This window comes from Adiantum capillus-veneris, chromosome 20 (assembly GCF_014529385.1).
Source record: "Adiantum capillus-veneris isolate H3 chromosome 20, ASM1452938v2, whole genome shotgun sequence".
NCBI lineage: Eukaryota > Viridiplantae > Streptophyta > Polypodiopsida > Polypodiales > Pteridaceae > Adiantum > Adiantum capillus-veneris.
This window is the reverse complement of record NC_140950.1, coordinates 27,289,459-27,316,466: the sequence shown is the minus strand read 5'-3', so window position 1 is coordinate 27,316,466 and position 27,008 is coordinate 27,289,459. Positions and strand designations below refer to the sequence as shown.

Sequence of the window (27,008 nt, the reverse complement as noted above, 5' to 3'; positions counted from 1 at the left end):
ATAATTTCTAACGATTCTCGCTGGAGGTGGTTCATCTCTTCGAACTCGTTCCATGGGTGGTCCTCCAGGCTCGGTCGACCCTTGTGTCTTTGGCTTACTCTCTGCTTGATACCTTGAATAATGTGGTGGTTCTTGAAAATCCCTGAGCCCTCGTGCGGCTTGATAACCGTCTCGGTTTCAGTCTGGTTCCATTGTTGCACTCTGTCGAAGCCATGCCTGCAATGATGGTTGGTTTGCTGGTTGGTCTTGGTTGTTGAATGCTTGCGGTCTGGTGGAATGTGAGGTAGTGTCATACTCATCTGAAAATGGATTTTTTGACTTGCTTGGGGTGTGGACGGCTCTTGGCATTTCCTCAGGGGCATATGCTGATGCTCCTGGTCCTGTTGCTCTTTCTACTTCCTCTGAGAGAATACGCTGGTATTCTCGCTCGTATCTATCAACAAAAACTATGCCCTTCCCCGTAGCAGTTTCATAAGAGAATAAGTAGAGAACCTTGTCTTTGCTTAGTTCGTTTACATATAGTTCTTTGCTGTGAAAGTAAGAGACAATACCCTCACTCTCATGTTTGTAGATTCCTACATTCTTGTATAAGTTGGAATCCTGGTTGTTTTCTTATCATACATAAAAAGCTCCGGGCCGATCAATGTTTGGTGGCGGTTCTTGAGTTTCTGAAACCATTTTCCCTTTTGCCACGTTATCTCCATATCTGTTGTAATCTTCAGGGTTGCTAACTATTAAATAGTGGTTCCCCTTTTCGTCTCGGAATCTATCTCCATCATCATACACTCGGATTATCTCCAATCTTTGTGCTGGCCTCTCTTCGATACAAATGCACTTGCGGCCTCGATAGTCAGAATAGACTAGGGCTCCTCTTGAGTTTGTTCCCTCTAAGAAGATCACCGTGAGCCTGGAATCATTCAAAGGATTTTGGGAGGTGCTTCCTCCTCGCATAGGTCCATCGTAGGTGAAACCTCCTGGCTGTTGACTACCCATCATGAAGAAGATTTGTCTGACGAAGTATCAGTATCACTATCTTCCTCAATAATCGGTGCTAGCGGATCTAGCCTTGCTTGAGTTACACTCTCTTCGGTGGACACTAAGCTACCTTGGTCACCTGCCACCTTCTGGTCTCTAACAATGTATCTTCCTGATCTTAAATTCATCAAACTTATCAATGCAATTTATCACAAATTCAACCACTCACTTGGCAATGGGTCAGTTTCTGCACAACTTCTTGCCCTGTTGCTGAATATACCTGTACACAAGTGTTTTAATTTCGGCAATTGAATCAAAGCATTTATCTGCTAGAGGTTATCTTAGTAATGATTGGTATAACTGGAGAGTTAATCTCAACCACTACTATATTTTATACACTGTTGATGTTCTGGATTAGGTTTGCAAATCTGAAACAATACTTCCCTCTGATGTTGGCCAATTTACGCGAAAAAGTTTGAATTCAGTCTTTGCTTTGTCAAATTGGCAAACAAGGTCCAAATTCACTTCTGAAAGAATTTCTGGAACCCTTAAGCCAAATGGAACCTCACTGTCTAGGCCAGGTCAAATTTTCTCTGTAGTATGCCCCAATAGACATCCTACGCGTAGGATGTCTCCTGCTGTTTTTTCACTGTTGTTTCCCTTTGTTGTGCTGAGCTTACAGCTGCTTTTACTTTTTGATTTGGACACCTATTAGCTGGTCAATGAGTCAGAAATCTGTTCCGACGGCCTGTTGATGGTATTGATCAGTCTAATCAACTCCAAATTGGACCAAAATTGACTAGCAGGCTTGCTTTAGGCTATATAACACCTTGCAATGCCCAAAGTCAAATTCTGGCTTCATTTTCTTGGATTAGACATCCTACGCGTAGTATGTCTTTTTCTTCAGAATGGATTTAAACTCAAGTCTTAAGCTCCCCTTGAGTTGCTGATCACTTTGGTATACTCAGAATTCAGTTTGGAGTCCCAAATCACTCAGAAGACATCCTACGCGTAGGATGTCTTTTTGGCTTGTTTGACCCCAGATTTGTCCCATAGCTTCCCCTTGATGTCAGTATTCCAGTGGTATGCTTAGATTTTGATTTGGATGTCAAAAGTCCCAAACTTCAGCTGTTTTTGCTTTTTCAATCGAAAGTGCTAAAGTCCACTTTGAACCCAATTTTCTTACCCAAATGAGGTGAAACCCCTTTCAGTCACTCAATATATCATGCAAGACGCACTCATGCAGCCATCTTATGGTTTTGGTCTCAAGTTAATGTTTTGGCACTATTTGGGTAAGATGTATAGCAATTTCAGTCTATGTGGCGTTATCCTGTCAAGATATGGCCAAATTTTCCCATTCCAGTTGAAATTAGGGTAAACTCTACCTTCTGAACACACTGGTCAACTCAAAATCCCAAAATTCCTCCCAGATTGGCCTGTAGACATCCTACGTGTAGGATGTCTCCTGGCTTAAAATTAAAGTTTTTTCTGACAAGAATGCTCCTGATCCTCTGTAGATATATCAGAAACACTCACAGTAACTTTTGGACTTCAATTAGGCTTTCAACCACACTTTTGCGTCTTTTTGCGTCTTTTACAATCTTGTAATGATTCTACCAAGAAAGTGTACATGCATGAAATGCTCTAGATTTGAATTATGATGTCCTACTTACTCTACTCCTACCTATCATGAAGAAATGGTGATAATGGTGTTTTTGGTTGCTTTTTGGCCTCTCCTGACTCTCAAGCTCACCTCTCACCGCTTCTACCACTCCAACTCCTACTCTAGAACTTGACTACTACCTAAAACTATCTAAGTCTACCTCCTCTACCTAAGTCGAAGGATCTAGGCCAGACACACGCTTCTGAAACTCCCTCTAAGACCTAGAGAGTCCTCCACCCTCTGATCCTATCTAAATGTAAAGCGAGACTCTTGGCAAGCCAAAAATCCCAATCCTCAAGGATTAGTCTTGGTCACCTACCTAAGGTTTTCGTCCCCAACAGCGGCGCCAATGTTGGACGGGTACGCCGCGACGGACGTCTGCACAGCGAGAACTCACCTAACAAGTAATGTGAGCTAAGGATGAAGCTTGACCCGCAGGCGCGTGGAAGCAAGTATAAGGTGTCAACCTACACTCGACCGACTCTTAACTAATTCCTATAGAGGTCTCTACTAATTGTCTAAGTCACAGCCTTCAAGAGTACAAAAGAGGAAACTTTCTACAACGCTTGCTAGAGCCGAACACCCATCAAACACTTTCGAAACACCATAGAACTTGAAGGAGACCCTACTAATACCTGTAGGCCGCTCTCCCTAAGGTCTATGAACCAAAATCACGACCCAAAACACCCGGTGCAGAAACACGTAGGATGTCTGGCTGAAATCTGCAGGTCTTCGTTTTCGAAATCTGAAGTGCCTAATGTGTAGTTCTACTCAATGTGAACGCGTGGATATGTTGCAATGCGAAATCCGATAGCGTATGCTCACCCAAACAACCGATGAAGCTCGTAGAAGGAGCTCTAAAAGCCGGACCGGACGCGCACAATGTTGATATCGGTGCGTAGCTCTAGTTGGGGGCAACACGTTGCACTTCTCGGCACTCGATTCCAACCACCGTAGCACACGTAGCGTCAAGATGAAGCTCACACTCTCTCTCTCGTACACAGTACGCTCACCGACAGACCTCAAACTTCTTTTTAAAAATGACAAAAGGTCCTTCATTAAGGTCAAAAAGTGGTATATATACCTTACAACTTCTCAAACCCTAAAGTTCCAAAATCAACCATCTATTCAATCTTACTATCAAAACTGGAATACAATCTGGAAACTTCTGTAAGTCCCAATATTTACAAGGTGAAAAATTGAGTTTTCCTCAATGAATGAATAATTACAAAAATAATAGTCCGCCGAGTAGTTAGATGTCGTGGGGTGTGTCCAGCTTCTAACAATCTGCTGCCTGATTTTCTTGTTCCATCTCCTGGCATCTTTGTAATGCCGTAGCCAGACTGGCTTGCAGCTCTGTTTGTTTCTCTATATGCTCTTGGCTTTGTTTTTGTAGTGTGTCTATTTCAGCCTTGATCTGAACTTCAGTGGTTTTGAGATTAGTAATCTCACTCTCCATGGCCAATGATTTTGCTCTGAGCTCGGTTAGCTTGTGCATCACCACATCCTAGTCATTGGTTGGTGGCTGTAGGTCCACTGTATCAGTGGCCATCTCTTTCAGTTCCACTAACTGCAGGCTCTGCATCTGTTCCTTGGGCCTTGTGCTTGCCATCTCAAAGGCCACAGTGGCTGCCTCTTCTCGTGAATAACCCGTAGATAGTAGATCAAGAAATATTATGAAGTTCTTTTCTTTTGGATCTAACTTCTCCTCTTTTGATTTAGCTTCTTCTTTGTGCTCTTTCTCTTGGCTCTTCTCTTGCTTTGAATCTTCTTGTTCATCCTCCTTTTGTTGGGTTTGTGGAGGGCTAAGAGGAGGTGGTGATGGCGGTGGGCTCGACTCCCTGCTTGACGGTGGAGTTGGTGGCTTCTTCTTGAAGTCCCGGTCCGCCTTGGTCTTTTGCTCTCTTTCTTGGCCTTCCTGCTCTTTTAGCAGTTGCCGTCGTACTTCATCCACTTATTCTTCTGTAAATGGGATATTCGGGATATTTTCTGTTGTGGCATCTAAAATCTCAAAGTTTTTGATGTAGTTTTCAAACCGATCTCGGTGCACCCTTCGAGATGATCCCGACATGGCTTCTAGTGATGGCTTCCACAGCTTGTTCAAATCCCCCTTGAGTGCTCTTTCGGCTCTGAAGCTTTCCATTAATCTTTCTAGCCGTGCCGCTTTTTGTGATTTGGTTTCTTTGATCGGCACTTGTACACTTTCCTTCTTTCCTTTCTTCAACTCCGGCGGCTCTTCTAGCACGGTTTCTAACCGGTGCTTTAAACGTGTGGCAACTCTGGGTGCTTTGGGCGGTTCTTCCTCCTTATCTTCCTTTAGCTTTAGCCAATCATTCTGTGAAGGTGGTTCAGGCCAGTTTCCCTTGGCATGCAGTGCTCCATAAACCAGTTTTGTTATTAGCTCACCAGGTACAATGTAGGTGGGACTTTTGTTGCCCATCTTCACCAGGTTGTCATGGATGTAAGCAGCATAATTGATCACCTTTGGCTTGCCTAGCATAATTGATCACCTTTGCATTGGTGAAGGTGGTAGCAATGGCTCCAGGTAGCATTCTGTACTTCTGTGGCCGTTTTGTACACGTGGAAGTACTGGTTGTAGAGTTGGCTCATGACAGCCACTTTAGGGTTTGCAATATCTTCAAAAGTGTAGTTGTTCTTCTTTTCGGAGTAAACGTTGACTTCGTCTCTCCTTTTTGTCACACTATATCCTTTGTTGGAGATATCTAGTGCGGCTGCCACCACCCTCTCTGTGATGACAATCATGGTGTCTGGCTTGCCTTGCAGATTGGTGACTCTGGCCACTCCATCTTCTTTGATAGTGGTCACAAATTCCCACACTCTTTTGATGTCAATCCCTGCTGGCAAAGCTTCAAAGTAGTTATGGAGATCTATCTTCTCTAGGTAATCTCCTATCTTGCTTCTGACAAACTCATTGAGCTCCCGTGGTATCATGGGTAGCTCTACTGCATTTCCTTCAGGATCTTTGAACACGCCTTGGTAGATCTTCAAATCATTGGACTCTAGCAAATCATCCTGAATCCATAAGGCTGGTTGGCTTCAGGGTTCCTTCTGGGATCACAAATGGCTCTACTTCTTCCAAGTAGTCTTTTATTGTCATTCTCTTCTTCTTTGTCGGTGATTTTGCGGCTGCCATGGATCCTATTGCACTCAGCAGTCCGAAGTTAGCGTTTTTTCCATATCAGCTGAGAAACTGAGTTTTAACTATCCAAATGACTTGAAAATTGAAAATAAAACTTAAAAGGAACTAGGGAAACTGTGCATGTGCTCACAGTATCATTCTGCCCAAAATTTATCATTTAAACATCCTACGCGTAGGATGTCTATTTCATCAGTTTTTGGTGAAACTTGGTAGGTTGGTGGCCCTTGGCTTGTGCAACATGGCTATGTGATTGAAATTGGGTTTGGGCATCAAAAAGGTGCATTTTTTTAGCAGATTCAGGCTTTAAGCTCACAAATTGGGTAGGATGTCCACAACAGGTGGAAAATGATATTCAAATGGGTTGAAATTTGATATATGAGCTTGTTACACCAAGGTAATGGCTCCCATGATGTCATTTCTTGCACAGAAGGTCAAAATCATGCTGGAGATATCCTACGCGTAGGATGTCTTTTTCATCAAAATAGCTTGAAATTGGTTCTGTGGGTAGCTCTTGGCATGTGGAACATGGCCCTGCTCTTGGATTTTGATTTGGACAAGAATTGGTGTTGGTAAGACCATGTGAAGTGTTTTTAGGCTCAAAAAGTGCATCTTGGAGGTGTTGGGGGCCAAATGTGATGGGAATGGCTTGAAACTTGATATATGAGCTCATGCAGGTGTTATAGAGGGATCTGAAACTCAAAATGCAAGCTGGGGGCCAAAAATGTCATTTAGACATCCTACGCGTAGGATGTCTATTTCATCATTTTTCACATGTGACCCCACAGATAGCTTGGCAATGTGCTCATGAGTATATTGTGCAAGTTTCATGTGATTTGGACAAGTTATGGTAGGTCTATGGCCCATTATTGCCTCTATGCTCTGACTTTGTGTTTTTTGGTGCACATGAGGTCAACTTTTGTCCAAATGTGATGAAACTTGGTGGCTAGCTTGTACAGGCAATTTAAAAGCAGTGTGTGATGAGAGATGTTGGGGTTGGTGCCCATAATTGGCCTTGAGACATCCTATGCGTGTCTCTTGATGAAAATTATATTGGAGGTGCAACTGGTACCTGCCCTGAGTCCCCCTGAGTCCCTTTTAAGCATTATTTCAACAAAAAAGTCAAATTGATAGAAGGAAACTCCCTGTGTGGATTTCAAAATCTTCGAGCCGTTTTCTGACTCTTGGAGTGCTTTTCGGCGATGAAATTTCTTGATGTTGGTCTCCATAGCTTCACGGTCCCTTGAGGATCCTTGCCATATGGTTTTTGTCGACTTTGGCTTCACCGGAACTTCGTTTGGCAATTTGTCACTCTGGAAGCACCCGTGGTTGCGTTTACATGTCGTCAATGACTTGCGGTGGTCTACCACCATAGGACTTGGTTGTTGATGGTCTAAGAAAGTCGCTCGTGAAGTTTGGTGGCAAACGGACATGCGGTTTGGCCGCGAGAGCTTTTTGACACTTTGTGTGTCTAATGCCGTTTCTGAAGTTTAGTGCCGCTTCGGGTCACTGTATGGCCATGTGGGCTATATAGCCTTGTCGAGCATGTCGAGATGCTCCTACCCATGAGTTTTGGTAGCATTTGGGCGCCTTTCCGCGGATTTCCCATTTGGTGGCCTCTTGCGGGGCTCTAGGAATTAGGGTTTTTCCCGGTGGTTTTCTACTACCTTTGGTCATCCAAAAGTGGTCTCCTATGCAAGGGTAAGCTGCCGATGAAGTCTCATTGCTTTTGGGTTAGGCGTTAGGTGGTCACTTCTACCTATAGGTCTCTACTGCCCTCTTCCTGTGTGAACCCTGTGCTAGTTTTCGCGACAAAACAACAAACATGCGCGAAAAGCTCAAGGTGGTGAGCCTACCTCTCATGTCTGGAGCCTATCGGGTGGTCGTGCACGTCGTAGAAACTGCTGGAAGTCCCGTTCACTCTAGGTGGCAGGAGCTCTCTCAAAAGTCAATAGTAGAAATGAGCTTAAAATGAAGTGAAAATTTCTTATAATGGGGTCCCCGAATCACTTTCCATGAAATTTGACATGTGCTCCCAACTTCTTGCGAGATGCGGTTTAGGCTCAAAAATTTCTCGATTTGGACTCCATTTGCCCAGTTTACGAGAAATTTGACGTTTCGATCAAAATCTGACCCAAACACGCTTTTCGCTCCATTCACATAATTGCACCCCCATTGTACCATAGGTTGTCCTATAGTCACTGATCATCCCCATATTTTTTGTTTTTCATTACGATCGTTTTTCACCTGCTTTTTGTATTTTTGAAGTTTTTCTGCCGAAAATTAGTAAAATTAAAAGGAAAATAGTAAATTAAACCCAAAGAATTCCCAAAAATCATAATAAATAAAAAACATCACCGCAAAACACTATATACACTCACATGCAATTTTTATGGCTGGATTTCTCAAATTTTTCAATATTTTGCATGAAAAATGGCTATTTTTACTTATATACACACACCTAGGGGCTTGATTTGGCGTTTGGCCCCATATACTTGTCTATTCATGTTGTATAAGGACATATGTACTTGGGTTAATCCAAAAAAATTTGCAATCAAATGACAACCCTTAAGAATAGTCGAAAAGCATGCCCTTTTTTGCTATTTCTACCATTGGGTCCACATTTGAGAATGCCTCCCCCCCTCCTAGCCGGAGTCCTCCCATACGACAAGGTATCGCCTCGGTGTATGTGTTGTGTATGGGTGAAAATAATAGTGCTAATACTTGGCCGTGTAATGTGGCCCTACATGATGCATACTCGGTCAATGCATGGAAAAATTAATGCTGTGCAAGAGGAGGTAATAAGCAAGATGCTTATTGGCATTCGCCATCGAGGTTTCTTGTTTGTTGTTGATTTGGTCGGCAGATTTTCTTTGCAAGTAAAAGTTGTAACTTACCGCTCTTTGTTTTATCGTCTTGCTTGCAAAAGTTGCTTGGTTTTCCGCTATTGTCGATATGTCCGTAGTCGTCTCCTTGGAGATAATTTTTGTGGCGGAATTGGCCATAGACTTTGTCTCTTTTGCTTTCCATTTGTAGATTTGCTTTGGAGGTTTTTGTAGGTTTATTGCTCCTTCCACGGTTGTCATTGTTTTGCTGTTGATTGACACCCACATAGATCGGTTTGCCTGTTTCATATGTAGTGTGTGTCTGTATGCCGATTTTGCTTGTACTGAAGGGAGTTCCTGTTACTTTGGTTTCGGGATCCAAATGCGAGTCGCACTTAAGTTGTTACTGAGCATTCTTTTGGGGATCCAGATTTGTTTTATTCCCTTGGTTTTTTGTTGAACTGTGTGCTTCGGTTGACTTCTTCTGTTGTATTGTGGTTTGTCTGCCATGTCATCTCTATCCTTCCGCAGCCATACTTGTTTGTCGCATGTTGCTAACCTTGATCTTGGCACTGCGGTCTGTTTGGTTGGATGTTTGTAGTGAACATGGTTGGAAGTTCTCTGTTTGTTCTCCATGGTGTTCTTTAGTGGCACCTATCCTTTTGGCTTTTTCTCCCTTGATTGTGTTGCTCCTAGCTGGTTCTTCCGGGGTTGTTGAGCAAAGGCTACCACCTGTTGTTCTTGTGCATGCTGAATTTTGACTGCATCCGCATTCCAATCTATCTGCACATTATACTCTTTTTGCCAAGGTTGTCCCAACAACATGGGGTGTTGTGTGCTTTCATCCTCGACCACATAAAACTTGTGTGGGCAAATATATTGATGTACGTGTACATGCAATATAATCTAGCCCAATGTTTTCAGCGAATGTGATGTACTACTTTCCAGCACTTGTGGAGTCGGATGTAATTGACCTGTGGGCTTGAGCTGTTTGTATAATAGGTAAGAGATTAGATTTGCTTGAGCTCCAGAATCAAGCAATGCCGTCGATTCAACTTGATTTCTACCCACTTTGACTGCAATTATTGGCTCCACTACGTCTTCATCAAAATTCGTTAGTCGAATGGCATTGATTCACAACGGTGATCCACATTGTTGTTGTTGTCGTAGAAGCCGTCTTTTTGCAATGCGTTCTTTTGCTTCTGCTTGGGCTTCTTCTCGTACCCTCTGTTTCTCCTTCATCCGTTGTTTTTCTTGATGGATTTGTTGAATCATATCTTGTGTTAGTGGCAAATGATACTTTTCTAATCGACACCCACTAATCCAATTTGACATTTCTTCACCTGCTAATGTAGCAAGCTTGACAGCTCCACTTTGTGATAGGTCACTAATCACAAAGGGTCCCATCCCTCGCTTTTTAAGTTTCTTGGCATGTTGCTTCAAGGTATAAATAAGTACATAATCACCTGTTTTGAACTCTTTCGTGCGTATATTCTTGTCAAAAAAAAAATTTGTCTTCTCTTTTTAGCATAGATCGAAGTTACAGCTCGTAAGCGAAGTTCATCTAGCTTTCCAAGATCATCTATCTTGAAGAGAGCTCGTGCCTTGTCCATTCTAAGCGTTTCGCTACTCGTAGAGTTGGAATTAAAAACTCTATGGGTAATTTAGCATTTAGGCCAAACACCATGTTGTACGGTGTCGTTCCTATGGATGTTTTGTATGCTACCCTGTATGCCCATAGTGTTGAGTGTAACTGCTGATCCCAGTCTGTCCTTGACTCTGATACAATTTTAGTGAGAACTGTGCACAGTGTTTTATTTGTGGCCTCAGCTTGTCCATTTGCCTGTGGATGATATGGAGCAGATTTTCTATGTATGACCATGAATTCCTCTAGCAGATATTCAATGACTTCATTAAGAAAATGTGTTCCTCAATCACTGACAATTTCTATTGGTAATCCATATCGTACAAAGACATTCTCATACAAAAATTGTGCAGTGGTTCTTGCGTCTACTTATTGTGTTGCCTTGGCTTCCGTCCTTTTTGTGAGATAGTCCGTAGCCACAATGATATATTGGGTATGGGTGCGATATGCAGGGGGTGAAATAGGCCCCACAAAATCAATGCCCCATTTTGCAAATGCCCTTGCTCCCATCATTGCCTGTAGTGGCATATCATCTCTCTTTATCGGCACCTTGGTGCGCTGACATGCGTCACAACGCTTTACAAACTCCTCAGCATCCATATGCAATGTAGGCCACCATATTCCTGCGGTTAAGACAATTTTTGTCGTCTTATCGCCTGAAAAATGGTCTCCACTTATGCCTCCATGTGTGTGTTCTAGAATCAGCAGGTATTCACTTTCACTTGCATAGAATCTAAGTTGATTTTCCTTTCCTCGCTTATAGAGTTGGTTCTCAATTAAATTATAGTCACGAGCCTCCAGCTCTATAGCCCTTTTCCGTGCTTTTGTTATGTTTTCAGGAAATGTCCTTGTTGTTAAAAAATCAATGGTATATTGACTCCATGCAGGTGCAATGTTTACTTGAAACAATGTCGCGTGATCCACTGATCGTTTGACACTACATATAGTACAATTGTTAACATAAGCCTGTGTGTCAGGATACATAGTTGGCCAATAAACCCCTAACTGTTTCAGTCTCTGGTGTGTTTTCACTGTTGAACAATGAAATGCACAATCCTGGATGTGTGCTTCTTCCAGATAACACTCGAATTCCTCCGTATTTATACATAATCGTAGAATCTGGTCCGATCCTAGATGATACAGTCGTCCTGCAATCAACTGGAAGTTTTTTGTTTGTCGAATTGTTTGCTGTTTGAATTTTTCTTCCTTGTTATCAAATCTACCTCCAAAGGAAAGAATGCTAACAATTTCCTGAGACCATTTGGTTATCATTTCAATTTTGAAAAGATAAGCGTCAGGTATGTCATTATCTACTCCTTCAGGAGCTTCCCCGTTTTGTAGCCTTGAAAGATGATCCGCCTGTAGATGTGTTTTACCCTTTTTGACCACCACTGTGAAATCAAACTCTAGCAATATAATAAACCAGCGTACAATTCTCCCGATATTGCATGGTTTATTTACCAGATACAAAAGAGCTTGATGATCTGTGAAGAACACAAATTTGTTTGCGAGCAAATAATGATGAAATTTCTTTACAGCATAAATCATTCCTAACCCCTCTCTTTCACTGGTTGTGTATTTTTTTTCTGCACTGTTTAACTGTCGGCTTGCATAACAAACTGGAAAATCCATTGTTTCGTCTCCAGGTTGAGCCAGAATACTCCCGATTGCATATGCAGATGCATCAATGTGAACATGGAATATCTTTTCTCAATTTGGTGCCTTAAGTACAAGTGCTGATACAAGGTTTTCCTTAAGCTTTTGGAATGAAGTTTCACACTCCTCAGTCCAGTCGAAACTGACTAACAAACGATACAGAGGTTGTGCGATGACTGCATACATATATATGAATCTTTGATAATATCCGCAGTGTCCCATGAAGGATTGCACGTGTTTCACGTTAGTAGGCCTGGGCAGGTCTACTATGACTTTGATTTTGTCTAAGTCAGTGGTTATGCCATTTCTTGAGACAATGTGTCCTAAGATGCGGCCTTGCCTAACCATAAAAATGCACTTTTCCGGGTTAAGACTGATTCGATATGTTCTGCACGTCTCAAATACCTTTTGTAAATGGTCAATATGTTCTTCTTGTAGAAGAGAGTGTACGTAGAGATCATCCATATATATTTCTAAGAATATTCTCAGGTATTCTTTGAACGCATGCGTCATTAACCTCTGAAAGGTAGCTGGTGCATTGGTTAAGCCAAAAGGCATAACTCTATACGCATATATTCCCCATTCTGTGGCAAACTTTGTTTTGTATTGATCCTCTATTGCAATTGTCAGTTGGTTATACCCTGAAAACCCATCTAGAAAGGAATAAGTCCATTTCCCTGCCACCCTCTCAAGTACATGTTCTGTGATCGGCAAGGGATAATTATCCCTTATGGTGGCTGCATTTACCTTTTTGAGGTTCACACACACTCGCAGCTTTTCGTTCTTTTTGGGGGCAACCACAATGGGTGACACCCAATTTGTATGCTCAATTTCATAGATGAATTCAGCATCCATCAGTTTGTCAATCTCCTCTTTGATTCGTTTAGCAAATGTGTCATTATATGTATAAGGACGTTGTTTGCTAGGTTTGGCATTTGATTTCAAAGGAATTGTATGTTGGCATATCGATGGATCAACTCCTTTGAGGTCTTTGTAGGACCAAGCAAATACATCTTTATAATTCTTGAGAAGTTGTGTTAGCCGTTCTTCTTCTTCAGGCTCTAAATTAGTTTTGATATAGATCGGCTGAGGCTTTTCACCTGGTTCAGCGAGGTCTATCCGTTTTGCATTTTCCGGCCCATCGTAAGATTCCTAGTTTATTCTTTCCTTGACTGGTGGTGTCATTATGATTTTTCTGTCGTGGATGGTGAATTTCCGATAGTGTGATGGTGCATTCATGTTTCCTTTTTCTGACTCCTCCTTACCATCACATTCTCCCTCAGTAGTCCATACCTCTCGTAAAGACCGTTTTAGTTCTTGGTATTTCTTTTTACGCTCCAATTTGGTCCACTCTGGGTCTTTTGTTGTTTCTTGTTTTGATTTTTGAGATTTTTTTAATTTTGTTTTTGTTTTAGCTTTCCGTACTTGTTTTATTTCCTCTTGCGACCATTCCCTTCGCACTCTCGAGAATCTTCCTGATATTTGGTCTTTTACACAATCCTCTGCTTTGACAAGTATTAGATAGTGAGTTTTATCTTTTATCCTGGGCATCAGGTTCTCTCTCATTTTGTTTTTGCTCGTTTTTTTCTATAGCGTTCCTCGCGTCTAGGGTGCTGATTGGCAAAATCATAAAACTTGATATTCGTTGTTTTCTCCCCACGCTTGCTTGAGCTATCCGAACACTCGTTATCTGCATCGTTATTTACCTCCAGATGCTCAAAAGAGTTATAAAAATCTTCTTGTTCTGGTGGTTCTACAATCTCATCTCCTCCTCGTATAAGGCTTACCATGTAATATGGTAGCACATCATAGCCATCCTTATCGTAAAATTTTATCGTTGGGCTATTTGTAATGGTACAGACATCCAACGTTGTTAGTATGTGTTCCCATTCCAGAGGTTCCAAGGCATCTTCATGAAAAGGTTCCGAAATATAATCCTTGTCCTCAATAGCTCTTTCTAAGACGCATTCCTCTCTTTTTAAGCTCCCACCATGTGAAGCTCCGCACATCCATAGCTCTTTTTGTTTCCCTAACCATGCTGGGAGTTCGAACCCTGTCAATGTAGCTGAATCAAACTCTTCCACTGGTGTCTAGTTAACATCTTTGTAACTATGGTCTTTTAGGTGTATTTTTATTGTTGTCTCGCCATGTCTGAGGTATATGTGGTCGTAACCCCAATCCTAAACCATCTTTAATTGTCTCATGAATGGTCTTCCCAAGATGATCTCGTAAGTGTTCTTTTTGTCAAAATCGACTATTGCAAATGTATGCTCATACTCGATTTTGCATGAGGTGACAATTACTTTTTCTAAGAGTCCTAAAGGCTTCTCCATGAACCCATCTACCAGTTGCAATTTCATTCTGGTAGCTCTCAAAGCCGGTTTTCTCCATTTTTTCCAGATTTCCTTGGTGGCGATAGAGATTCCTGGTCCACTGTCTAAAATAGCTTTGGAAACTACTCCCTGGAATTCTACTGGTAGCGTGGTGTTTCCATCTTCTCCCTCGCAATATTCTACAACCTTGTTTAAGGGTACTGGCCTAGTGTGTAGTTGAGGCTTGTCCAATTCTCTGATTTCTTCTTGAAGCTTCAAGGTGGGGTCTTTCACTCCAAATTTTTCTAAGCATTTGCCTACGGCGGTCCACATGTTTGGTCGTAACCTCAAGAGTTTCACGGACTTGCTTCCACAGGTCATCTAGACCGTTACAATCCCTACCCATTTCTACCAATGTTTTAAGCTGGAACCCCTGACTTGTCTCATCTATTGTATTTGGCACTATGATAGGCTCTCCCCTAGACTCAGAGGAATTCCTGAGTCTTTCCTTCGTTTCTACTTGTTTCTCTTGAGTTGGTTTGATAGGGGTTGGAGCTGGTACTTCATGCCAACTTGTAGGTTTACCAAGCGGGTTCTCTATCAAGGATTGAGCTGTTTCAATCATCTTTCGACACATTTCCAACCTCTGTTTTTCTATTTCTGCATATGGATACGTCATCCATCTTTGCTCTTGGGTTTGGTTGTTTTTGAGTCTGGCTTCGTAAGCTTTCAAAAGTGCATCTAACTGCTCATTTACCTTTCTACCAATACAGATCCTCCTGATCCTGCACTTTTGGGTTTTGCTATTTTCTTGGGTGCTATGGTTGCCGCAGTGTGTGAGCTTAGACTAGATAGATCCTCTAACCGCTCTAATCTATCCTTTGTGTGTTTTAACTCCTCGGATAGAGCCGTTTGCTCTCGTTCTCTCCTGGCTTTGATACGCACCTTTCCAGCTTTCCAAGTGCTTCTATGATTCTTCACTTCTGAACTTGGGGCATCAGTTTTTGGCTCTTCAATTATGGGTTCGTTCATCATTCTTTGAGCTTGGGCTTGTGTCACTGCCTGAATAGGTATTATTGTCTCATTTTTTGACCCTCCACTGGAAGGCACTGCTTCCAGCATGCTCAAGGTAGTTTTTGCTCCTTTGCTCGGGTTCTTAGGGTAATCAGGAATTAAATGAGTAATTCCACACTTGGTACAATATGCATTGACTCTAATGATTTCATCATGAGGACAGTCTCTTAGCCAATGGTCTCCACCACACTTGTAGCAGGGTCCCTTAGGTTGTTGAGGTGGTCCTTGAGCTCCTCTTTGTTGGCATGCATGTCTCTACCCTCCCATGCCTCCGTTGGCTATGAACAACAATGTTTGTTCATCCAAGCTATATCTTTCTTCTCCTGCTGCCTGTGCAGTTGTTGGTGGTCCTGCACTTTCTATCATGCTCTATGGTTCTGGCGTTGAGGGTTCTTCCGGTGGATTATAGGCAGGATTTCCAACATATCCATTGGGATCTTCATAATATGCATGCATAAGCACCAAAGCCTTCTCTTCTGGTTCGGTTACTGTTGGTGTGTATCTTATGCCGATTGGTCGTAATCCTGGTAGGGGTGGTTGCTGCCCCAACACTGGTTGTGGTCTTTCTACACCTACATGTCCTGGTAGGTTGCCTGATTGATACCTAGGCATTGGTGGAAGTTGAGGAGATGCTACCTGAGCCTGGGGAGCATAAGGTCATTCTCTCACATACTTCTTGTTATAATAACATTCCTCCGTCCCATGGTTTGTCCATTTTTGTTCAATAGCACACCACTTGGACTGTTTAGCTTGAGGTTTGGCATACATGTTAATCTTTTTTAGCACTTCCTCTACAAGTTGCTCCTGGTTTACAGCTACTTCTCCTTTTGGTTCCGTCTTAGCGGACTTGCTGCCACTTTGTTGTGAGGATGAATCATCGTCAAGATCCTTGAATTCACCCTCCTTGTAGACTGCACAATTGTCTACAAGGTAAAGAGCCTCCTTAGTTAACTCATTTAACTTTGTGCTCCTCTTCATATGTAAGTCCTTCTGGAGATCTGCATTCCTTAGTCCTTGAATAAATATAAGCATAAGTCTGGACTGAGTTGGCAGATCTTCCACAGGACAGAACTTAACATATCTTTTTAGTCGTAGGGCGGCCTTTCGCACAGATTCCCCGTCTTTTTGTTTGAATTTATGGATTTGTGAGACTGTATTATGAGCTATCCCCCTTTGTGAGAATTCCTCAATAAACTCGTCAAACACCTCCTCCATAGACTCAAGGTCTCTACGCTCCCATTAGAAAATTTCGGAGGTCATTTGGAGGGCCTTGTAAGAAATTGTATTTCTCTCTCTAGAAACTTTTTTTAAAATGCACTTGCACCTTGTGAGTACGTCCAAAAGGACAACCAGACACTCTAAAAAGTAGATTTATATTTCTAATCGTCCTTGAAAACGATCACTTTTTTATTTAATGCGAGTGTCTTTTTCAGGAGGTAGGTGCGGCGCATTCAATGCAACTTACGTCATCAGTGAAAGTTGAAAAGCCACAAACTATCAAATAGTGATAGATTTTGAGGCTTTTGACACCACCAATGCGTCCGAAACGCCAAAATACCCTGAAAACGACTGTCTACTTATCTCATTCCGACATCCGGAGAGACAAAAAATGTCAAAAAACCCCAAAGAATGGGCTTTTTACTTAAGGCGCGCTAGGAGGCATTCTAAAATTCTAGAATGCCCCTCTGCGCGCCGTTAGTACAAATCTCCTTTTAGTGATTTTTAGACAATTATCTTTCAAGAAAGCCCTTTTTTAGAGGTTTTTTGATATTTTTCTCTCAAAAAGCTCCCTAAAAGAGAAAAAAAGGGCCTTTTTACTAACGGCGCGCGAGGAGGCATTCCAAAATTTTGGAATGCCCCCTCGCGCGCCGTTAGTAAAATGTTCTTTTAGGGGTTTTTGACATTCTTTGCCTCTTTGGATATCGGAGCGAGGCAATTGGACATTCGTTTCTAGGATATTTGGGCGTTCCGGACGCATTGACAGTATCAAAAGTTTCAAAATCTTCCACCACTTGATAGTTTTGTAACTTTTTGAGTTCTAGTGATGACGTAAGCCGTATCAAATGCACCGCATCTACCTTCTGAAAAAGGTGCTCACATTAAATGAAAGAGAGTGATCGTCTTCAAAGACCACTAGATTATTAAATGAGGAGAGGGATACCTTTTATATTTTTCTTAATATCAATCTATATTTCTACGTAACATAGGCTCTTCTCTCATTGGAGGAGTTTATTTTCCTCTCTCTTCCAAAAGGCTCTCCAAAAGACCTCCGAAATCTCCTAATGACAGAGTCAAACCAAGTAGCAGCATCCTCCTCTAGGGTTAGTCCAAACCCTGTAAATTGGGTAGGGAAGTCTAACACCTCTTCAGCTCTAATTACACGCACAAAGGATGCTACATGATCTCTAGGATCTCTGTTTCTTGTGTATTTCTTGTTTACCTATTTTTGCACTTGAGAAGGTCTAATTCTACGATGATCTACAAATCTCATCATTGGATCTCCTCATCCCAATCTATATACCTCCTCTGCCTTCGGTAGTGGGCAGGTTCCTCTCCCAATGGTGCTCCTAAGCCGTAATTTCTAACGGTTCTTGCAAGAGATGGTTCATCTCTTCGAACTCGCTCTATGGGTGGTCTTCCAGGCTCTGTTGACCCTTGAGTTTTTGGCTTACTCTCGCCTTGATACCGTGAATAGAGTGGTGGTTCTTGTAAATCCCTTAGCCCTCATGCGGCTGGATAACCATCTCGGTTTCGGTCTTGTTCTAATGTTGCGCTCTGTCGAAGCAATGCTTGCAATGATGGTTGGGTTGCTGGTTGGTTTTGGTAGTTGAACGTCTGTTGTTGGGTAGAATGTGAGGTCGCGTCATACTCTTCTGAAAAGGGATTTGTCGATTTGCTAGGGGTGTAGGAAACCCTTGGCACGTCTTCGGGGGCATATGTTGATGCTTCTGAAACTGTTTCCTTTTCTACCTCCACTGGGAGAATACGTTTGTATTCTCGCCCATACCTATCAACAAAAACAAAATCCTTCCCCATAGTAGTTTCATAAGAGAATAAGTAAAGAACTTTGTCTTTGCTTAATTCGTTTGGGTAGGGTTCTTTGCATCGGAAGTAAGAGACTATTCCCTCGCTCTCATGCTTGTAAATTCCCACATTCTCATTATGAGTAGAGAAATTGGTTGTTTTCTTATCATACATAAAAAGCGCTCCAAGTCGATCAATGTTTGGAGGCGGTTCTTGAGTTTCTGAAACCATTTTTCCTTTTGCCACGTTATCTCCATATCTATTGTAATCCTCAGGGTTACTAACTATCAGATAGCGGTTCCCCTTTTTGTCTCGGAATCTATCTCCATCATCATAGACTCGAATTATCTCCAGTCTTTGAGCATGTCTTTCTTCAATACAAATAAACTTGCGTCCTTGATAGTTAGAATAAACTAGGGCTCCCCTCGAGTTTGTTCCTTCTAAGAAGATTATAGTGAACTTGGAATCGTTCAAAGGATTTAGGGAGGTGCTTCCTCCTGGCATTGGTCCTTCATTGGAGAAACCTCCTGGCTGTTGACTACCCATCATGAAGAAGGACTTATCGGATGAAGTGTCAATATCACTACCCTCCTCAATGATCGGTGCTAGTGGATCTACCCTTGCCTGAGTTACACTCTCCTCGGTGGACACTAAGCTACCATGATCACCTGCCAGCTTTTGTTATCTAAAAATGTGTCTTCCTGATCTTAAATTCATCAAACTTAGCAATGCAACTTAACATCAATCCAACCACTCACCTGGCAAAGGATCAGTTTCCGCACAACTTCTTGCATTGCCGCTGAATATACCTGTACACAAGCGTTTAATTTCTGCAATCGAATCAAAGCATTTAACCGCTAGAGGTGGTTTTAGTAATGATTGGTATAACTGGAGGGTTAACCTCAACCACTACTGTATTCTATACACTTCTGATGTTCTTGATTAGGTCTGCTAATCTGGAACTGTACTTCCCTCGGATGTTGGTCAATTTACCTGAAAAGTTTTAATTCCGTCTTTGCTCTGTCAAAAGGTCAAACAAGGTCCAAATTCACTTCTAAAAGAAGTTTTGGAACTCTTAAGTCAATTGGAACATCACTGTATGTCCTCAGTCAAGTTTTCTCTTCACTAAGCTCCATAAGACATCCTACGCGTAGGATGTCTCCTACTCTGTTTTGCCTGGATTTTGCACTCTAGGTTCTCCTTGATGTGCTGAGTCCACAACTGTTTTTACTTTGTGATTTGGTCACCTATCAGCTGGTCAATAGATCAGAAATCTATTCCAGCAGCCTGATGTTGGTCTGACCAGTCAAATCAACTCCAATTTGGACCAAAATTGACTAGGAGGCTTGCCTCAGGCTATACAACACCCTGGTATGCCCACAGTCAGTTTTTGGCTTCAATTTCATGCATTAGACATTCTACGTGTAGCATGTCTCACTGATCAAAATTGCTTCAAATGCAAAGCACAGACTCCCCTTGAGGTGCTGATCACTTTGGTATGCTCAAAGCTGGGTTTGGAGTGCCAAATCACACAGAACACATCCTACACGTAGGATGTCTTTTTGGCCTGTTTGACCCCAGACTTGAGCCACAGCTTCCCCTTGATGTCAACAACCCAGTGCTATGCTTAGATTTTGGTTTGGATTTCAAAAGACCCCAATTTTAGCTATTCTAGACCTTTTCAATAAAAAATGCTAAAGTCTGTTTAAAACCCAATTTTCTCACCCAATTGAGATGAAACCCTTCTCAGGCACCCAATAAATCATGCAGATCATGCTCATGCAGCCACCCTATGGTTTTGGTCTTAAACTAATGGCTTGGCACAATTTGGGTAGGATGTCTAGCAATTTCTGTCTATCTGGCCTTATCCTATCAAGATATGGTTAAATTTCCACTTTCCAGGTGAAAAATGGGTAAAACCTACCTTCTAAACATACTGGTCAACTCAAAATTTCAAAATTCCCACCAAATCACCCTGTAGACATCCTACGCGTAGGATGTCTCTTGGCTTAAAATTTATTTTTTTCCTGACAGAAATGCTCCTGATGCTCTGCAGCTCTCTCAGAAACACTCACAGCAACTTTTGAACTTCACTTCAGCTTTCAAACACTCTTTTGCGTCTTTTACAACCTTGTGATGAACCTAACAGCAAGTATAACATGCATGAAGTGCTCTAGATCATGAATCATGATGTCCTACTTACCCTACTCCTAGGAACTCATCATGTGAAATGGTGATATTGGTGTTTTGCTTCCTGGCCTCTCCGGACTCTCAAGCTTTCCTTTCACCGCTTCTACCACTCCAACTCCTACTCATCAACTAAGGCCTAAAAACTATCTAAGTCTACCCAAGTCGAAGGATTTAGGCCAGACACTCGCTCCCTAGACTCCCTCCAAGACCTAGAGAGTCCTCCACCCTCTGATCCTATCTAAATGTAAAACAAGACTCTGGCAAGCCAAAGAATCCCTATCCTCAAGGACTAGTCTCGGTCACCTACCTAGGGTTTTCATCCCCAGCAGCGGCGCCATTGTTGGCGGATACGCCGCGATGGACGTCAGCACAGCGAGAACTCACCTAGCAAGATTTGTCAGCTATCGACGAAGTTTGACCCGCAGGCGCATGGAAGCAAGCATAGGGTGTCAATCTACACTCGACCGACTCTCGACTAATTCCTACAGAGGTCTCTACCCAATGTCTAAGCTACAGCCTTCAAGAGTGCTTAAGAGGAGATTTCCTACAACGTTTCCAAGAGCCAAATACCCATCAAACGTTCTCAAAACGCCACAGAACTTGAAGGAGACCCTACTAACACCAATAGGTCACTCTCCCTAAGGTCGGTGAACCAAAATCCCAACCCTAAACACCTGGTGCAAAATCATGTAGGATGTCTGGTCGAAATTTGCAGGTCGTCGTTTCCGAAAACTAAAGTGCCTAATGTGTAGCTCTACTCAATGTGAACGCGTGGATATGCTGAAATGCGAAAACGGATAACGTATGCTCACCGAATCACCAGATGAAGCTCGTAGGTCGAACTCGCAAAACCAGATCATACACCCGCAATGTAGGTATCGACGTGTAGCTCTCGTTGGGGGCAACACACTGCACTTCTCCGCACTCGGTTTGGACCACCGGTGCGCGTATAGCGTCAAGATGAAACTCTCACTCTCTCTCGCACACAGTACGCTCACTCACAGACAATACTTTTTTTAAAATGACAAAAGTCCTTTCATTAAGGTCAAAAAGTGGTATAAATACCTTACAATCTCAAACCCTAATGTTCCAATTTAACCATCTACTCAATCTAAATGTCAAAAATGGGATACAATCTGGAAATTTCTGTAAGCCCCAATATTTACAAAGGTGAAATGTCGGTTTTTCTCAATAAATAAAAAATTACAAAAAATAATATTCCGTCTAGCAGTCATTTTCCGTAGGGTGTGTCCAGCCGCTAACACCCATGATCCTCAAGTTTTTGCACCTAGCCCGGAGGATGCGTATGAGGGTACAATTATGAAGTGTGGTTGTAGTATTGAAGACAATCCATCATCTTTGGTACGTGATTGCAAAGAGTGTTGCGAGCGATGCCAACATTGTCAAAAGCCTAGGAAAGAAATGATTTCTTTTCAATACATCTCTTTTTTGGATCAACTTCGGCTCTTGTGTGCTAGTGAGACATTTTGCCATGACTTTCTAGCCATCTGGAGGGAAAGAGGACAATGGTTGGATAAGAAGGCATGTGACTATCCTTCACATACCAACGAATTTTGGGACGGGAAAAAGACGAGAGTCTATCAGGACTTTTGGAACCCAGAACGATATTGGAAGCACCTGTGATATGTAATAATGATCTTTGCAAGCAAGCTTACAGGACGTTTCCTAAGGAGTCTAGGAGTCTAGAGCTCGTATGGAGTGAGCCAAATGAAGAGTATCAATTTACATGCACAAAATGTTGTAAAGAAGTTCGTGCGAGAGAAAGATGATACATGTGTAATGTCTATGTTATATGGTGGATTCACACTCTCTGTCTTTTTCTCGATGTAGTCAACTTACATTTTCTTTCTTTTTGTTGTGAAGGGGGATCCTCGGAATTTTTCTCTCATGCTACATTGGGATGGCTTCCAAGCCGCATCTACAACAATGAAAGATAGTGTTGTAGTTGAAATAGTGGTCATGAATGGGGGCAAAAGGTCAGTATTGGGATCTTTACCCGTGTTGTTTTTGCCTCTCTCGCATGAAGACTTGGAGGTAAAGCATAATGATATACTTGGTGCATTCTTACATCCCTTACTTTTAGATCTTGAAAGATCTTATGTGGAGGGTTTTGATATGCATTATGCATATCCTTCCAGTGATATCAATGAAAAAATAAAAGGTGGGAGAGTCACATTAAGAAGCATGCTCATGTTATGCTCGGGAGATCACCCCGCTCAATGTAAACTTGGGCAAGTTAAAGATGGAGGCATGAGTTTTTGTAGGCGAGACAAGGCAAAGGCAACACTTGTGGGTGACCTCTATGTGTATGATGCAAACAGGTACCAAGGTAGGTATCCTCCAAAGAGGAGGCATGTGGAGAAGGTGTGGAGTAGCATTAAAAAGTCAAAGAGATGTATCCTTGAGAGAAGGAGGATTGTCAGGGGAGTCTAGACTGTGGAGACTCTATCACTTATATGGTTTTGACATTTCTAGAGACTTGGTCTATGATTCCATGCACATCTTGTCTCTTAACTTGTTTCAAAAATACGTAAGAAAATTGGTGTCAATGGCTTCTATATCCATGAAAGAAGAGATTGATAAGGCTGTGAAACAGTTGGAGAGGTCAATTCCCAAGAATATTTTGAATAGTGGACGATGGCCACGACATCCTTCTCGACACTACAAGATATTCAAAGCAGAGGATTGTCAAAAATTCATCCAATGGTGTCTACCGCACATCCTTAATGTGGTCAATGGGATCTCCCAAGAGGATGTAGTTCTTGGAAAGATTCTCATTGATATTTCACATATATTTTTTGGGTGTACGAGAGAGAAGGGATGGACCCAAGATGACATAAGAGTTTGTCAATCTCTTTTTCTTTCATGGTGCATCTTGTCGGAGGAGTGGGAGGTTCCAAATAGCTTGCCTTTGGAACATGTTGCAGGTATGAGTCATTTTCAAGCTATTCTGAAAATCACATCATTCTCAAATGTATGTATCTTTATTTGGTTTGTGGGTTTTGTTAGGTAATGGTGAAATTCTTGATGACATATTGAGACATGGGTCTCATGATTGTTTTCGGTGCTTCTCTTTTGAGAGATGTGTTTCGGGCTACTTAAGTATACCCACCAATAACAAGTCGAATGAGATCTCTTACACCAAATTCTTTTGTCGTCATTTGTTGACAAGGATTTGGAAACAAATCAATGTTGAGAAGGATGGGGCGCGATGCTTTGATAGCGATAAGTATTTTGTGCATTCCTTCTTGGTTTTTCCAAGGGGGACATGGAGATCAAGATGCTCCTACAGATTGCATTGATTGGCATGAGAAATGTATTTTGTTAGCATCGTCAGAAGAGAAAGCCAAGGATGTTTGGAATGCATGTCCTAGGCTCCTTCCAAGTAGTTGTAAAGGCTTGGTAGATAACAAGGGTCTTATTGTGGTGGAAAGGAGAAGAAGTTTTTTATTCTTAGTGCACATGAGAGGGAGTCATTGCTAACAGTTTACAAGTGGAAGGACGCACCTTTGCTTACTTTGGAGAATGTAAATGCTATGGGTGTTTTCTACTTCAAGGCTTTTTTGCGTGGATGTAAGTATGCACAAGGTGATTATGTGGTCTTTTTAGACAAGCTATCTCAGACATGCGAGCAAGAAGTAGTTTTTCATAGAGGACGTTTGAAGAAAATGTTTCTTCATGAACAAGAAGGAGAACTTCAGCTATTTATGGTTGTGGAATCTTTGGTTCAAAGCATTTTCATCATGGACGAGGTAACAGGGATGCCTCTTGTACCCACAAGTGAGAGGACTAATTGTAAGGACACGGTACGACCTCGTGCCTGGCTAAAGCATAATTTTTTTTGGTTAAGTTCTCCTATGAATGACATGGAGATAATGTATGAAGTTAGTGGGCATAAGGTTTGAGGGAGATTGGTGAGAAGAGGGTAGCCATGTATGTTCCACCATGGCTTGAGCTAGGTGACCATGTCATTGCGCTCTCACATGACTGCCAAATGAAGAAAGCTTTTATTGTCGAAGTTGATGAGCATAAGAGAAAAGCCCTTCTTTTTTGGTTGGATGACGAAGAATCTGAAATTCTTTGGCTAGATGAGAAATTTATAGTTACTGTGCTTCCAAGCTCCACAGAGGTTATTCTTCATCTTGAAATGTTTTCACCCTTTTCTACTTTTCTTCTTTAATGTCAATATTCTAACTTTGTTCGTGTCTTCTTTTAGGATAGAGCGGATGAGGGTACTTCTTCTCAGCATGCTTCTCATGAGGTAGTTGGTCAATGAGTTTTTGTGAGCTTGAATTTGAGTTGTCCCACCTTTGTAAGTGTGCGCGCCATGTATTCAATCTTCATTACGGAAAGAGATTACTAACGAAAGCTTTTGGCAGCCAGCTCAATTGAAATGTGGATGTGGAAAGCCAACATTGGGTGGGCTAGATGTTTGCAGTTTCTGTGATTTTGTACCGCACTGTGATTTCTGTTGTTTTGCACTTTTTTGCAATCTAGATTGGCGTCTGATTGTGTTTTTGGTTGTATGGCAGGACTTTGAGTAGCGGCCACCTCAATGAGTACTCAGATGTGGCCCATATAATGTTGTATGGCTGCCAACTCTACAAAGCTAGTACTACGATTTTTGTATGGCAAGTACCTGAGAGGTCCTGAGTGCATAACTTACACACTATAACTTTGCACGGTGGCAACTTTAACATCGTTTTGAGCTACACTACATCATGTCTCATCTTTTTGATTCACAATGATGGTTAATGTATCTTAGGCTTTTTTTTTATCAAAACTATCTGCAAAATTCTGAGGTTTAATGAGCTGCAAATTGTTTCCTTCATGAAGTTGTTTCCTGGTTCTGAAATACAAAAACTAATTACAGATTTTGTATGGCTCCCAACAGCGAGTTTACTACGCTCTTCTTTATGATGGTTTTTTGATACTGAAATCAATAACAAAACTGATTACCGATTGATACAAGTTTGTTTATGCTGCTAGAACAATTTGACTAATGTGACATGGGATAGAAGCTCAATACCTTTATTGCAGACAAGCACAAAGACGAGTTTTCTTACCTCACTGAAACAGTGAAAAAAGATGTATGCTACCATTGTTTACTGGCTGATGCCTGTCTTCCTTGCGGGGGTGCTTTGTTGTCTGGTAGAATTGTTTTCGGACAATCTATGCATGGATCTTGTTCTATCCTTCTTTTGGCAGCTGTTGTGGTATGGTCGATGCAATATGCTTTTGTTGTTTTTGACACTGCTTGTTTGCAAGGTAAATCTATGTGATCTGGACCAATCTTTCTCTATTACTTTGTTGATTATGTGTCTGCTAGGGGTCGTTCTAGTTTTCTCCCTCATAGTTTCTAAGATTGTCAACTCAGAAGGAGCTTGTTCCAGCTTTTCATGTCCTCCCAACGAACTGGTTAGCATGAAGACCTTGCGTCCATCAGAGCACCTGCTATAATTATGAGTTTTGTTGTACTCTTATTTGATGTAATCTGTATTGCCTATGTTTTGGTGTACTCTCGATTGATGACTCCACTTGATGCAAGCATCCACTGAATATTGAGAGCTATAAATGAGTAACGGAAGAATAAAAGCACTATGAGGTCGGTGGCCTTTATGAGTCTACCAAGCTTCACTTGAGGAACTGCATCATCAAATCTGTAGTGTCTTGTTTGATGCACTATAGTTGACACACATGCGTTAGATTATTTGCAAGTCAGCTAATATAATGTTTAAAATTTTATGTAAAGACATGTAGCAACTTATAGTTGAAAGGTTGACTTTATTGACATATTGGTTTGGATGGATCAAGCTGGTATTCTGAAGATGGTGTGTTGACATACAAGAAGGTAATAATTTCATATCCAATAGGGTATAAACAAGGTTGCCTTGATTTTGTGTAACAAAAAGAAGAGGCTTACTAAAGAGAAGAATGCACGCCAATTGGTTGAAAAGATAGATAGATAGATAGATAGATAGATAGAGAGAGAGAGAGAGAGAGAGAGAGAGAGAGAGAGATGAATCGTTATATAAAACCTACGGTACATTGCATTGGGTGAAAATATAGATAGATAGATAGATAGATAGAGAGAGAGAGAGAGAGAGAGAGAGAGAGAGAGAGAGAGAGATATGAATCGTTATATAAAACCTACGGTACATTGCAATAATTTCATATCCAATAGGGTATAAACAAGGTTGCCTTGATTTTGTGTAACAAAAAGAAGAGGCTTACTAAAGAGAAGAATGCTCGCCAATTGGTTGAAAAGATAGAGAGAGAGAGAGAGAGAGAGAGAGAGAGAGAGAGAGAGAGAGAGAGAGATATGAATCGTTATATAAAACCTACGGTACATTGCATTGGGTGGATGCTAGGAACAACATGTTCTCTAGGTGAACTAATAGGACGGTACCTTGATCAAAAAGCCCATCTCAACCACAATGTGAAGGCAACTGAATTGTACCTGTCA

General features: G+C 41.7%; 2 protein-coding genes across 2 annotated transcripts; both read left to right on the top strand.

The window, feature by feature from the left end:
* The first annotated feature begins 17,213 nt into the window (after positions 1-17,213).
* Positions 17,214-23,972, top strand: LOC147432271 (uncharacterized). The gene is made up of 2 exons (XM_086492228.1): positions 17,214-23,469; positions 23,552-23,972. Exons 1-2 carry the CDS (start codon positions 22,845-22,847, stop codon positions 23,842-23,844), a joined length of 918 nt encoding a protein of 305 aa, XP_086348354.1. The 5' UTR covers positions 17,214-22,844; the 3' UTR covers positions 23,845-23,972.
* On the top strand, positions 23,850-25,416 carry LOC147432270 (uncharacterized). The gene is made up of 6 exons (XM_086491903.1): positions 23,850-23,865; positions 23,957-24,337; positions 24,442-24,691; positions 24,759-24,803; positions 24,926-24,961; positions 25,075-25,416. Exons 1-6 carry the CDS (start codon positions 23,850-23,852, stop codon positions 25,193-25,195), a joined length of 849 nt encoding a protein of 282 aa, XP_086348029.1. The 3' UTR covers positions 25,196-25,416.
* The last annotated feature ends 1,592 nt before the right edge of the window (positions 25,417-27,008 follow it).